At 40.7% G+C, this 12180-nt stretch overlaps 1 protein-coding gene across 3 annotated transcripts; it reads right to left on the bottom strand.

The window, feature by feature from the left end:
- On the bottom strand, window positions 1-4453 carry PEPKR2 (phosphoenolpyruvate carboxylase-related kinase 2). Of its 3 annotated transcripts, none has more exons than XM_088946186.1 (6): window positions 4368-4453; window positions 4167-4243; window positions 3870-3966; window positions 2773-3742; window positions 746-1042; window positions 1-648 (listed from the first exon to the last, which is right to left on the bottom strand). In XM_088946186.1, exons 4-6 carry the CDS (start codon window positions 3542-3544, stop codon window positions 287-289), a joined length of 1431 nt encoding a protein of 476 aa, XP_088802312.1. In that variant the 5' UTR covers window positions 3545-3742; window positions 3870-3966; window positions 4167-4243; window positions 4368-4453; the 3' UTR covers window positions 1-286. The 3 variants fall into 3 exon arrangements, with proteins under 3 accessions (XP_088802312.1, XP_088802311.1, XP_088802310.1); XM_088946185.1 differs by having other exon boundaries at window positions 3870-3982; window positions 4368-4434; XM_088946184.1 differs by having other exon boundaries at window positions 4167-4452.
- Window positions 4454-12180: the final 7727 nt, after the last annotated feature.

Raw genomic sequence — 12180 nt, 5'->3', positions numbered from 1 at the left:
TTGGCTCTGCACAAACAGAACATTAAAGAAATATCCTATTTACACCAAGATCTCTGTACATAATCAGTTTGCCCACTTTAGACAGATTAGGCGTAGACAAGGTAAACATACACAGACTAATTTTTGGGTGGAAAAGGAGAACCACCAGTTGTCTTGTTTCTGGTTAAGACTTAAAAAGAGTCAACTCGTCGTAGTTGTTTTGCTGTATAAGCTGCTGCTGCGTCACGGTAGGTCATCCTCCAGTTCTAGCGAAAATAATGTTGGTGTCAGCTGTTATGCAGCAGAATCAAAACGCTGTACAAAGATTGTTAGCCTTCATGTTTGAGGAACATTCCTGTTGGATGGGAATTGCTGGGCCACACAGCCTGCTCCGTTTTGGTTCGGATATTCTTACACGTGAAATTGCTACTGCAAGCACATCAACCAAACCACAGTCGTCCTGTTCATCCGACTTCCGACCTAAACTATCAAATGATAAAACCGGACTCAGGCCATCACTGACAAGAACACTGGCCATCCTTTTTCTCTCCGGCTCCACCCTAGCCACGTTAGTGAGTTGGCGGCAAGATCCTATATGGTTTCTCACTTTTGATTTCATCTGTAGTGTCCTCAACGTGCGTTCCGTGTAGAACAAAATCCATGGGTGTCCTGAAAGCAATGTTCACTTGACTCTTAATATAATGAAACAAGAAAACCATCAGACAAGAAAAAAAAAAGAGGAAAACACAGCACAATCAGAGCTTACTTAGTACTTCCTCTGCAGTTAGCCTTGCCGAAACATCTCTTGTTAGCATTCGGCTAATTAAATCCCGGGCAGGTCGGGATACCGACTCCCATATCCCACTATGGAAGTCAAGCTTTACCTTCTTGATTGCCTCAAAAACTGCTTCCAATGAATCTCCATGAAATGGAAGGGCACCAACCAAGAGCGCATGTAGTAGTACACCAGCACCCCAGATATCAACTTTCTCAGAATAGTCTCCCAGCAGAACTTCTGGAGCAACATAGGCTGGACTACCCACTACACCAGATAGTTTCTGACCTGTGGCAAACAAACAGCTCTTTTAGAAACAGCAAAGGAAAACTATTGGCAAATTAACAATACGTGTAAATGGAAAGGGAAGAAAAAGATTCTCCAAGGTTGATGCATACACTTTGACGTATATATCACACAAAATTGTAAAGCAAGCTGCTATATTACATGACCCACTTTTTCTCTTTTCCTTTTTGACACTATTAATACATTGACAAAAGATAACAACGTTAACAAAGACGAGATCCATGGCATCTTCCACCCATATGACTTACAACATGATTCGTCACATTGAACATCTACTAACAAGCTGATATTTTAGAAATCAAAAAGGTGTCAGGTTCAACTGCTGGCCATTGCCATCACTGGAGATTTAGGCCCAAGGTGTCAGGTTCAACAAGCTGATATCGACAAGGATGCATATTAATAAATGAAAAATCATTTCTTTCTCATTTTGAGAAAAAGAAATCAAGTGGACAACAATTGCAACAGCTTGCCAAACTCTCAAGTTGCTTACATGACAAGGAAGATATTGATTGATACAAAAGGTTCTTTTACATATTTCAACATGTTCCCTGGAATGTGTTCTCCCTCCACAGAGAGCCCCAGCTGTTTAGGGGGTTTTGTTTTAACTAATAAACCCACCAAAAGACCAAAATACCAATCTACATCTAAATCACTCATTTGAATAAGCATAATATATGTGCAACATGCAAAAGAGTAGAGCACTAGGAGAACTATAATCTCTACTTCCTTATCAACTAAACTGGGAAAGAATAAAGGAATTACTCCTTCATAGCCAGGAAAACAAAGATCATACTTCAGATTGTTAGACAAACACAAACCAAACAATTGGATTTGGTGGTCATTCTTATTAGTGAAGGAACAGATTATTGTGGCCCATGGACAGTCATCGGACAACTGCATAAGATGGATAACTAATTTTTACAGACAAAATATAATGAAACTGAGAGAATGTTCTTTCTGATTGATGAGGTGTTCAGCAGTGGAGACCACTGCCCACCTGATCTTCAGTGATGCTTACTATCACCATATATTGCCTTTCATCTGGAAACTGAAAAACAGGGAATTATAGAAACGAAATCCACAAGGGTGAGACGATGGGGTAAACCAAATGTCTACCTGGAGATATGTGATTTGTTGTCTACTTCCTTGTTCTGGGTATGAGACCTACCAAAATAAATAGCTTCACAGATTTTAAATTTTTAAGACAAGGATGATATCTTCCAGTTGTACAACGTAAAAAGAATGACAATGACATGTCCAACAGCTATGGGATTAAGCTTTGCAAGGAACTATGGAAGATATTCAAAATTATGATATCTAAACCCTTTTTCTCTCTCAATCTAATCTAAATATTCACAAACCCTTTCTATTTTGCACAAATCTCTTAAAATAAGGAATCCCAAGACTGGAACATATTACATTTTTCAAAATTTAAATGAAACTTAAAATCTTATAACAAACAATATTCAAAATCATATGGAAAAATGTTTTAGATAAAATGGATTAGGATTTTATCAAACTGTTCACAAGAACACGAATTTCTTCTATTTTCTACTAGCATTGAAAGAATCACCACATCCATATAAAATCTGCTGGCTCTTACTTTGCAGAAACAGACAACTGTCAGGAAACTAAAGGAGAAAATAACAATTTGTTTTGAGTGAAAAGGATAGCATTCATGAATTAATTCCTATGGACTTTCGGTGTATTACCATTTGAAACCCTCACAGCTAAGCCAAAGTCTGCAAGCTTCATCTCTCCTGAGGTTGTAAGAAGGATGTTCTCGGGCTTTATATCCCTGTGAACGACACCCATATCATGACAATACTTGATGACCAAAACTAGTTCCTTGAGTATGTTAGCGGCTCGCTGCTCAGAACATCGCCCCTCCTTAAACATCTGGTCAAGTAAACGTCCCCCAGGGCACAACTCCATCACAAGATGGAAAGAGTCGGGATCCTCGTAAACAGCCTTCAAGGTCACAACACCAGGGTGGCCTGAAAGGTGTTGCATTATCTCCACCTCTCGGTGTACGGTTTCTTCTCCTTTGGGCAAGGTTTTGCATGCAAATTCCGCTCCACTGACCTTGCTCCGGCACAACCGAACTGACCCAAATTTACCTTGTCCAATCGCAGCACCCAAAACATACTCCTGCTCAATCTTCTTCTTCCTTCCCATCTGAGTAGCAGCCTCAATGCAACCAATCTTCCTCTTGAGACCTCTTCCAGGTAAATCAGAGGAAGAGCTTCCACAAGGTGGAGCAGTAACAACGCCAGTGAGTCTGCTTTTACTTGAATGGACAGATTCCGCAGACACCTGTTCCTTGCATTTCTTCTTCCTCCTTGAACATTCTTCCAATGATAAATGTGAGCCAATGACAGACAACGAAGACGGTGATTTGCGATTGGATGGTAAAATCGCTTGTAGATCTGAACAATCAATCTGGGTTTCACTTCCTTTCCTCTTCTTCCTTAACAACTCCATTGCGATTAGCTAAAATTACCTAGAATTAAAAATGTAAGCAATCCAATGATGTATTGGATTAAACAAAAGTAGCAAATGCTAACTCCAGAATGCACCAAGCACGGATCCTTAAACGGAAATGAATTATCAAGTCAAGAATCTTCTACTAAAACTAAATAGAAAGAGGGCGTCGCGAAAGAATGGCTCCCGTGCTCAACTCTGCAACTCAATCAAAGGGAGATACGCAGTCAGCGCCTCCAAATACACGCCCATGTACCGATTAAGAATATTTTCGAATAATCCAAAAAAGTAATAAGAAGGAAAAATAGGGATGGAAAAGCCAAACCTTTGAACAAGAGCCGCTTGTTCTTCTTTTTCCGACCCATCAGAACAAACGATCCGCAGTTTTCAATCATCGATCGGCCTCTCTTCGCGAATATCGGCTGAGAAAGTAGGCATCTGTGATCGTTATCGATCAATAGGAATAGGAGAAGAAGAAAACCCCATATAAATAAAAGAAGAGAAGAGAAGAGAAGGAAACAAAAGAAAACCCTAGAAACCTGTCAGGAAAAGGAAAGGTAGGAACGATCACGGAACTCTAAAATGGGTGAGTGTAGAGAGGGAGAGGGGTTTCGGAGCATACCTTCATTGACTGGGACGCTACGATACTTGTTCAGGAAGAAGAATTTCTGGGCGAAGGAAAAGGGAAAGTAGCAGTTGCTGTGTTGTTGTAACGCACGGAGAACGGTAATAAAAAACAAGTGAGATATTTCTTTCGTAACAAAGAAAGACTCTATGACTCAACGTGTGTGTGTGTGAGAGAGAGAGAGAGAGATCACCCCACCGATTTGTCGGGGGAGGGTGGAGAACTACAGCCCAGAGGAACTCCGGACTCCCGCCCTTACTTAACGTCCTTAGTTAGGGTCCCCGGTCCCGATCCAATAATGGTGTTTCACCCAAAAAAAGATCCAATAATGGCGCTATCGTGTTACTCGAGAGTTTTAGACCGTCGGATTTGTATCGTTTGTGCCCATCAACTAGAAAGGATACAGTATATGAGGACGCTTTAGGACCCGTAAATGGGTCAGAGGCCATAAATGAGATGAGATCCACTATTACATGGGTCCCAGTTTAAAGGTAAACATTGCCCCAATAAATTGGATGTTTTTCTTTGGAAAAATTGCAAATCAGTACGATAATTTCATTTTGATTCCCAAACTTCAAAAAATCAATTTTTTAAAATATTCCAATTTAGTTCGTTAATCACATGATATGTACAATTTAAATTATTTTAACGATAAGTGGAATGCAAACCCCTTTATAGAAAAATTCTATTTTTTGCCATTAAACAATTTAAATTTTTTTAAAATATCAAAATTATTCTTTAAAATAAAACACCATTTATCATACTTTCTCAAAATTCAAGATTGAACAGAATGAGAATGACGATGAACCGTGTCTTTGCTCACTCTCACCTAGTGGCCAATAGAACAGGTAGCAAAGGTAGCTAGTACTGAACATCGCCATCGGAAAACCGGCCAAACTCCAAGAAAAAACCAATAAAGATGTTGCTAAAGATGACCTTCCCTTTTCCGATTTTCGCACCACAAGTTCCTTCTCACCGTCCAACCACCAAAGTTCATTTCTCTCGCTGGAACGACACCAACACTGAGAGGTTCCTCCGCCATGAATGCGCCTAGAAAGAAATCGAAGACGAAATCCACCAGGAGCGATGTTTCGACTTAGCCTTGAGAATTGCCGATGATTATGATAACGAGGCCACCAACACCTCCATCATCACTACCACCACGAGCAATGAAAACTTAAGTCCATCGGAATGCCTTCCTCTCTTTCTCGCTCACCAATCCCTGGAAAAGCTTCAAAATACTCCAAAAAACCTAATTTTGGCCTCCAAATTCTCATACTCAGCGTTCCATCGAATTTTAAAGGTTTCTAAGCTTCCAACGATTCCTCCAAAGGCTGAAACTGGTGTCAATGTTGGGGGAAACAGAGCCTCGTATAGATTCCCAAATGCGTTATTTGAATTTCAGTAAAATTTATACTGAAACACCAAAGGTGAAGCCCTTAGCATTGCGTGAACCACCATTTGTGCCGTTTGGACCAAGCACATTAATGCCTCAGCCTTGGATTGGAAGAAAGCCGCTTCCTCCAAGCAAGAAGAAGCTGCCTGAGTTTGACTCACTTCGGTTGTTGCCACCACATAAGAAAGGGGTGAAACTAGTATAGTCTCGGCGGACTCAGGGCCGAAGTATGCGAGGTCGAGGGAGGAGATTTTGGGGGAGCCTTTAACAGAGGAAAAGATTAAGGATCTTGTTCAGGGATGCTTAAAGTAAAAGAGGAAATTGGATTTGCATGAATTTTCCCCGAAAACATTTATTTCTTCTGTTTGCATTTGTATGAATTTAGGGGACAAATTAATTTTCTTCTTTAGTATTGGTGGGCTTGTTTTGGACACAGGATTCGCCTTTTTTTTTTTTTTTCTCTATCAGCTTATTAGACATTTAGGCATTTAGATAGGTGATAACGAAAATTAGGTGATACCCAAATAGCATTTGTATTCTTTTACATCCCATTTTAACAGCTGATTAATGGTACATACTGGGTGAAACTAAGCCCAATGTACAAGACTATAATCTACAATTTTCTCTTTTTTTCTTTTAACTTTAATCACCTGATTTAAGCTTTTCCCTTTTAGAGACTACCCAATTATAAACAGTAAACTACATGATTATACTCTTCTTTTGATGCTAATGTGGTTACATCTTACCATGCTTTTTTTCTTTTATGGGTATGTAATTTGTAATTTGACCCATTAAACTATAGCATCATCTCGGGTCAGACCCATATATGAGACCAGACCACGCGTTCACCAAAATAAAACGGGAGAAATTAAAAAGGAAAATAGGAAAGGGCAAAGAAAGAAAAAAAGGGGAAAATTTCACTTATTTGTGTGGAAATAGAAATAGACCCTCCAGTAAAATTGTGACACGTGGCACCTCATGACAACTAGGAAAATATCCAGTCAACAAACTTCCGAAGTTGGTGACCCACCCGAGCACTTGTCTGGCCGCCCTGGCGCGACCTGCGCGCGCCTGCGCGGCGCGCACGAACTGCACGGCGCGCACGTGGCCTGCACGAACTGCGCACGGCCTGCGCGAACTGTGCACGGCCTGTGCGACCTGGCCGACCTGGACCAGTCTAGTGCATGATCCGGCCAAGGCGCCAGCTTGACGACCTGATCTAGACACTGACCCGCTGACTGACACAAGCGCCAGCTTGACGACCTAATCTAGGCACTGTCCCGCCGACTGACACAGGCGCCGACCTGACAACCTGGCCTAAACAATGACCCGCCGATTGACGCAGGCACCCCTCTGACAACCCGGCCCAAGCGCTGACCTGGCCGCCTGACACAAGCACCATCCTGACGACCTCGAGGAGTTCACCACCGTACCTCGGTTCTGACCGGATGCGACGAGTCTTACCGTTTGGAGGCTTTTCACCCACCTAACCCGCGAAGACTCCGGTATATAAAGACCTCACCCCCCAAAGGGGAGGGGGATGGAAAAGAAAGGGAAGTAACCCTGCTCTCTAGCTCTCTCATATTATCTTCAAAGCTCTCTACGATAAGAGTGCTAACTTAAGCATCGGAGAGCCCCCACAGAGAAAGTACCCCCGGGACCTCTGATTCAGTTCTCGCAGGTCCTTCAGCTCCCGCCGCCTACGAAGAGGAGGAAAAGATGCAGTTCTCGGAAGTCCCTCAGCTCCCCCCACCTACAAGGAGGAAGAGATGGAGTTCTCGGAGGTCCCTCAACTCCCGCCACCTACAAAGAGGAGGAAAAGATGGAGTTCTCGGAGGTCCCTTAGCTCCCGCCACCTACAAAGAGGAGGAAAAGATGGAGTTCTCGCAGGTCTCTCAGCTCCCGCCACCTACAAAGAGGAGGAAAAGATGAAGTTCTCGCAAGTCCCTCAACTCCCGCCACCTACAAGGAGGAGGAAAAGATGGAGTTCTCGGAGGTCCCTTAGCTCCCGCCACCTACAAAGAGGAGGAAAAGATGGAGTTCTCGCAGGTCTCTCAGCTCCCGCCACCTACAAAGAGGAGGAAAAGATGAAGTTCTCGCAAGTCCCTCATCTCCCGCAGCCTACAAAGGAAAGAAGACCGCCTCATGCTGAGGGCAGTCGGATTGCGCCGCACCAGGGAGCTCCAACATTCTCTAAGGCATCGACTGCCTAGTAGGGAGTTCGCCCCCAGGCAGTTCGCCACCAAGGCAGTTCGCCCCCAGGCAGTTCGCCACCAGGGAGTTGGCCTCCAAGGCAGTTCGCCACCAGGCAGTTCGCCACCAGGGAGTTCACCACCAGGGAGTTCGCCACCAGGCGGTTCGCCCCCAGGCAGTTCGCCCCAAGGCAGCTCGCCCCCAGGCAGTTCGCCACCAAGGCAGTTTGCCCCAAGGCAGTTCGCCACCAGGGAGTTCGCCACCAGGCAGTTCGCCCCTAGGCAATTCGTCACCAGGCAGTTCGCCCCTAGGCAGTTCGCCACCAGGGAGTTCGCCACTAGACAGTTCGCCCCCAGGCAGTTCGCCACCAAGGCAGTTCGCCCCCAGGCAATTCGCCACCAAGGCAGTTCACCCCCAGACAGTTCGCCACCAAGGCAGTTCGCCCCCAGGTAGTTCGCCACCAGGGAGTTCGCCACCAGACAGTTCGCCACCAGGCAGTTCGCCACCAAGTAGCTCGTCACTAAGGTACGCCACCACCAGATCGAATAACGAGGTACTTTGCCAAAAAATTTTATATCACAAAACATTGGTACGTGACTGAAAACGGTTACATCAAGATGTCATTACTGTCGCTCTGGTATGATTGCTCTTCCCTTATTAATCTCACAAACTCGCCATTAGATTAAAGTTTGAAGAATAAGCATAGGAGAAAGAAAAGTTGTGAAGCAGCAAATATTCAGTCGCCGGATTTTCATCCTTGGCAACTCCCCAGAAGGAGACAACCCGACAACCGGCAGATAAAAGTGGGGAATGATGCTTCCCATAAGCTGAGCATAAGATGCAATCAATGGCTTGTGCTGGGAACTACTTGTACTGTATACAGAGACAGCTAAGTTCAGCTGAGTACAGATACCCAGGTTCTACACTTACGTCAAATGCACCGAGTGTTGGCTTAACTGAATTTGTTGAAGAACCAAGACTTTGACTTTGACTTGGACGAGATCCCTAAACCTTTTAGCTTAAAGGTTCTATGTGCAAGTGCAAGTGTATGCAACACAAACCTTGTGTCGGAGTTTCCTTTTCTGGTGGGAGATCTATGACGATAAACAACAAAACAGAGCGCATGCATGCACACCACCGCCACCGGGGGCTGCAAAACTGCAATCATACATCGGCGCTTCACAATACAGCGCTACCGTGTATTAGGAACATCTCCCATAATCACAAATATGGGAAATGTTTTCAATGCACGATGATATATGTATTTGAAACATCTGCCATTGACAAATTCGAAACATGTTGTGAGGTGTAGATGTGATCTATACAGCAGTAAAATTTACTAATTATCATCTCTTCTCATTTTATTTTAGGGAGAATGACTTTTCATACACCTTGAGAATTCTTAGCCCCGCAGTAGGGTTAAGCACCAATTCGGAATTGTGTAGAATTTTGTTATTTTGAATTGTGTAAAATTTCAGTGGAATTCAGAATTCTGCGGTCATGTTGTGTACTTTTCCGTTTATTTTATTCTTTAAATTATATTATCATTACAGTCAGATCTAAGAACCAATTAACACCTGACATTTGGCATCCACATTTCTAACATATGCATACTCTCAGCACCTCTACTCGAACAGAACACCACGTCAACATCGGTCATCTCATGCTATGTACTGACCATATCACCTTGCTCCATCGAGCGGAGGAAAGGGCGTCAAGCCGAGAAGAAAAATTGACAGCCATAGGAACACCACCTGGTGACATCATTCCCCCACGTGGCCAATAAAGACTGAGATCAAGGGCTCAAGGCCTAGCACTGTACCACGTTCGCCAGACGTGAAACCACATTATAAATCAAGTGCCCCGAGACCCCGAACACATGTCACAAGCTAATCAATCCAGTGAGTCTTTGACGAGTGAGTGACATTACCATTTACCGATATAAAGATATGCATTTATTAGTTGACCCGCCTCATCTTTACTCTTAAATTTGGCCGTGTTGCCCATGGCCTGGTACGGCCTGACCCAGTACGATAGCGGACTATGCCTGGGTCAATACGATGGTTCGGGCTGGCACGGCACTATACGATTATGCCTGTCGTGTCGCCCGCGGTCCGTGTATTATCATGGCCAAGTCCATGACATGGCACGGCATGGCCCGCGGGTCCGTAACAGGCCATGCTCGGCCTGCTCAATGGCCAGTAATTGGGGTTTCCTAATAGGTATTTATATATTTTGGTTTTGGAATGAGAAAGAATGAAATAAATGCCCTCTAATAGTTATATTGCCGCTAGTTTGTAGGTATTTTGGATAAACTGATAAATAATGACTAAAATATCTCTTCCAACAACTAAAAGATGACTAGTTTTTAGAGTAATTTGGGCAATTGAATTATTTTCAATTCCTATAAATAGTCTTATCCTCCACCATTCTCATCACACCAATTCAATAATCCTCTTGATGTCTTCTCTATTTCTCATACTCTCTCAAGTCTCAATCTCTCAATCTCCCATACATTCTCTGATTCTCTAATTCTCAATTTTATTGAAGTTTCAACAAAAAGAAGATTTGTTCAACGTCTCAAGTATCTCAAGTTAGCAATTTGGGAAGGCTTGGACTCGTTAAGTTGAAAGGCTTCAACTGTTGAAATTAAGTTGGGATTTCAAGCTTACAATCCAGGTAAGTGCAATTAAATTAATTTTTATTTTTTTAATTTAAAAAATGGTCAGTTCCTCTCAAAACCAATTCCTTAATATGTTCAATTTCAACGATATTCAATCATAGCATAGTAGTATTAGCACTAATATAGATACTATTGATATTGATGGAACTTCCACCCCTAGTACTGATACTAGGGAAAATAAAAAAAAAATGCCACTAAGTTGATTAACCCAGTTTGAAAAATATTTAAAGTAGAGGAGGTTCAAGAAAAGGGAAAAAAAATCTATTTGCCAAAAATGTAGGAAAAACTTTAACTATTATAGAAAATGTGGTATTATCCATTTGGGCAAACATTTGTTCACCTATGAGAAAAGAAGAAGAAGAAGAAGAAGAAGAAGAAGAGAGAGAGAGACACAACACAAACACAAAGTGGGTGGGGGAGTTTAGAACTTTTAAATATTTTCAAGAAAAAATGAGACAAGAATTAGCAAAATACATTGTACATGTTGAACAACCATTTTTGTTTGTTAAATATACTATACTTGAAAAATGGTTATTAATTTTGTAAATTTACAATTTAAAAAAGTTTCTAGGATTACTATTAGACTATATGCTTTAAATTTTTTTTATTCATATAAACAAAATTTAACTTATATGTTATCAAATCTTAATTCTAAAGTTGCAACTACTTATGATATTTGGACTTTTAAATTTAACAGAAGTTATTTTTGTGTTACCTGTCATTTTATTGATAAAAATTGGCTTTTAAATAAAAGAATTTTAAGTTTTGCTGGGATTGAATGGCCACATACTAGCCCAGCTATTGCTGCAAGTATTTTAAATACTTTATATGCTTATGGAAATGACAATAAATTATTTTCTATTAGTTTTGACAATGCTAGTAGTATAAATGGTAAATTATTTCTTATCAGATGTGCATGTCACATCTTAAATTTTTGTATTCATGATGCTTTACATATTATTTCTACTCATATTTCTAAAATTGGAAATTGTATTATATATATTAAAAGTTCTAGAGCAAGAAAACAAGAATTTAAATATTTATGTCAAAATTATGGTTTAAAATATAAACATTTTATATTAGATGTTAAACATAGATGGAATTCTACTTATGCTATGTTAAAAAATTGTATTTCTCATAAACAAATTCTTGGTGATTTTTATAATGCAAAAATGCCTATTGATACTATATTTGAGGAAGACTGGGAAATAACAATTTGTATAAGAGATTTTTTTAAAACATTTTTATGATGCAAATAATGAATCCATAATTTAAAGGTATTGTTGAAATAATGGAAAACAAATTAAAAAAATATTGGGAGAACATTTCACCTCTTTATTCCTTATCTACAATATTAGTTTATAGGATTAGGAAAGATAGTTTAGATATTTTACTTGAAACATATTGTGAAAGTATGAATATTGAAATTGAAAATAAAAAAGAAGAAATTAATAGTTTATTATTTGAAAAGTATAGTTTATATGAATATGAAGTAACATGGAATAATAAAAATTCTACAACTTGTATAGATACATCTTCCACTTCTGAACTTGAGTCCACTAGTGGAAGAGATTTTTTTATTTAATAAGTAAGAGGCATAAATTCACTACTTCGACAACAAGTCCATTTACTGAACTTAATTTTTATTTACAAGCAAATTTTTCTTCTTTAGGTGATTCTTCTATCACCTCGAAGGAACAAATAATTTTGATATTTTAACCCAATGAAGTGAACATGCA

This window comes from Nelumbo lutea, chromosome 5 (assembly GCF_056320005.1).
Source record: "Nelumbo lutea isolate HS-2025 chromosome 5, American lotus-T2T, whole genome shotgun sequence".
Classification (NCBI taxonomy): Eukaryota; Viridiplantae; Streptophyta; class Magnoliopsida; order Proteales; family Nelumbonaceae; genus Nelumbo; species Nelumbo lutea.
The sequence above is the reverse complement of the archived record's forward strand: the minus strand, read 5'-3'. Positions and strand labels throughout refer to the sequence as shown.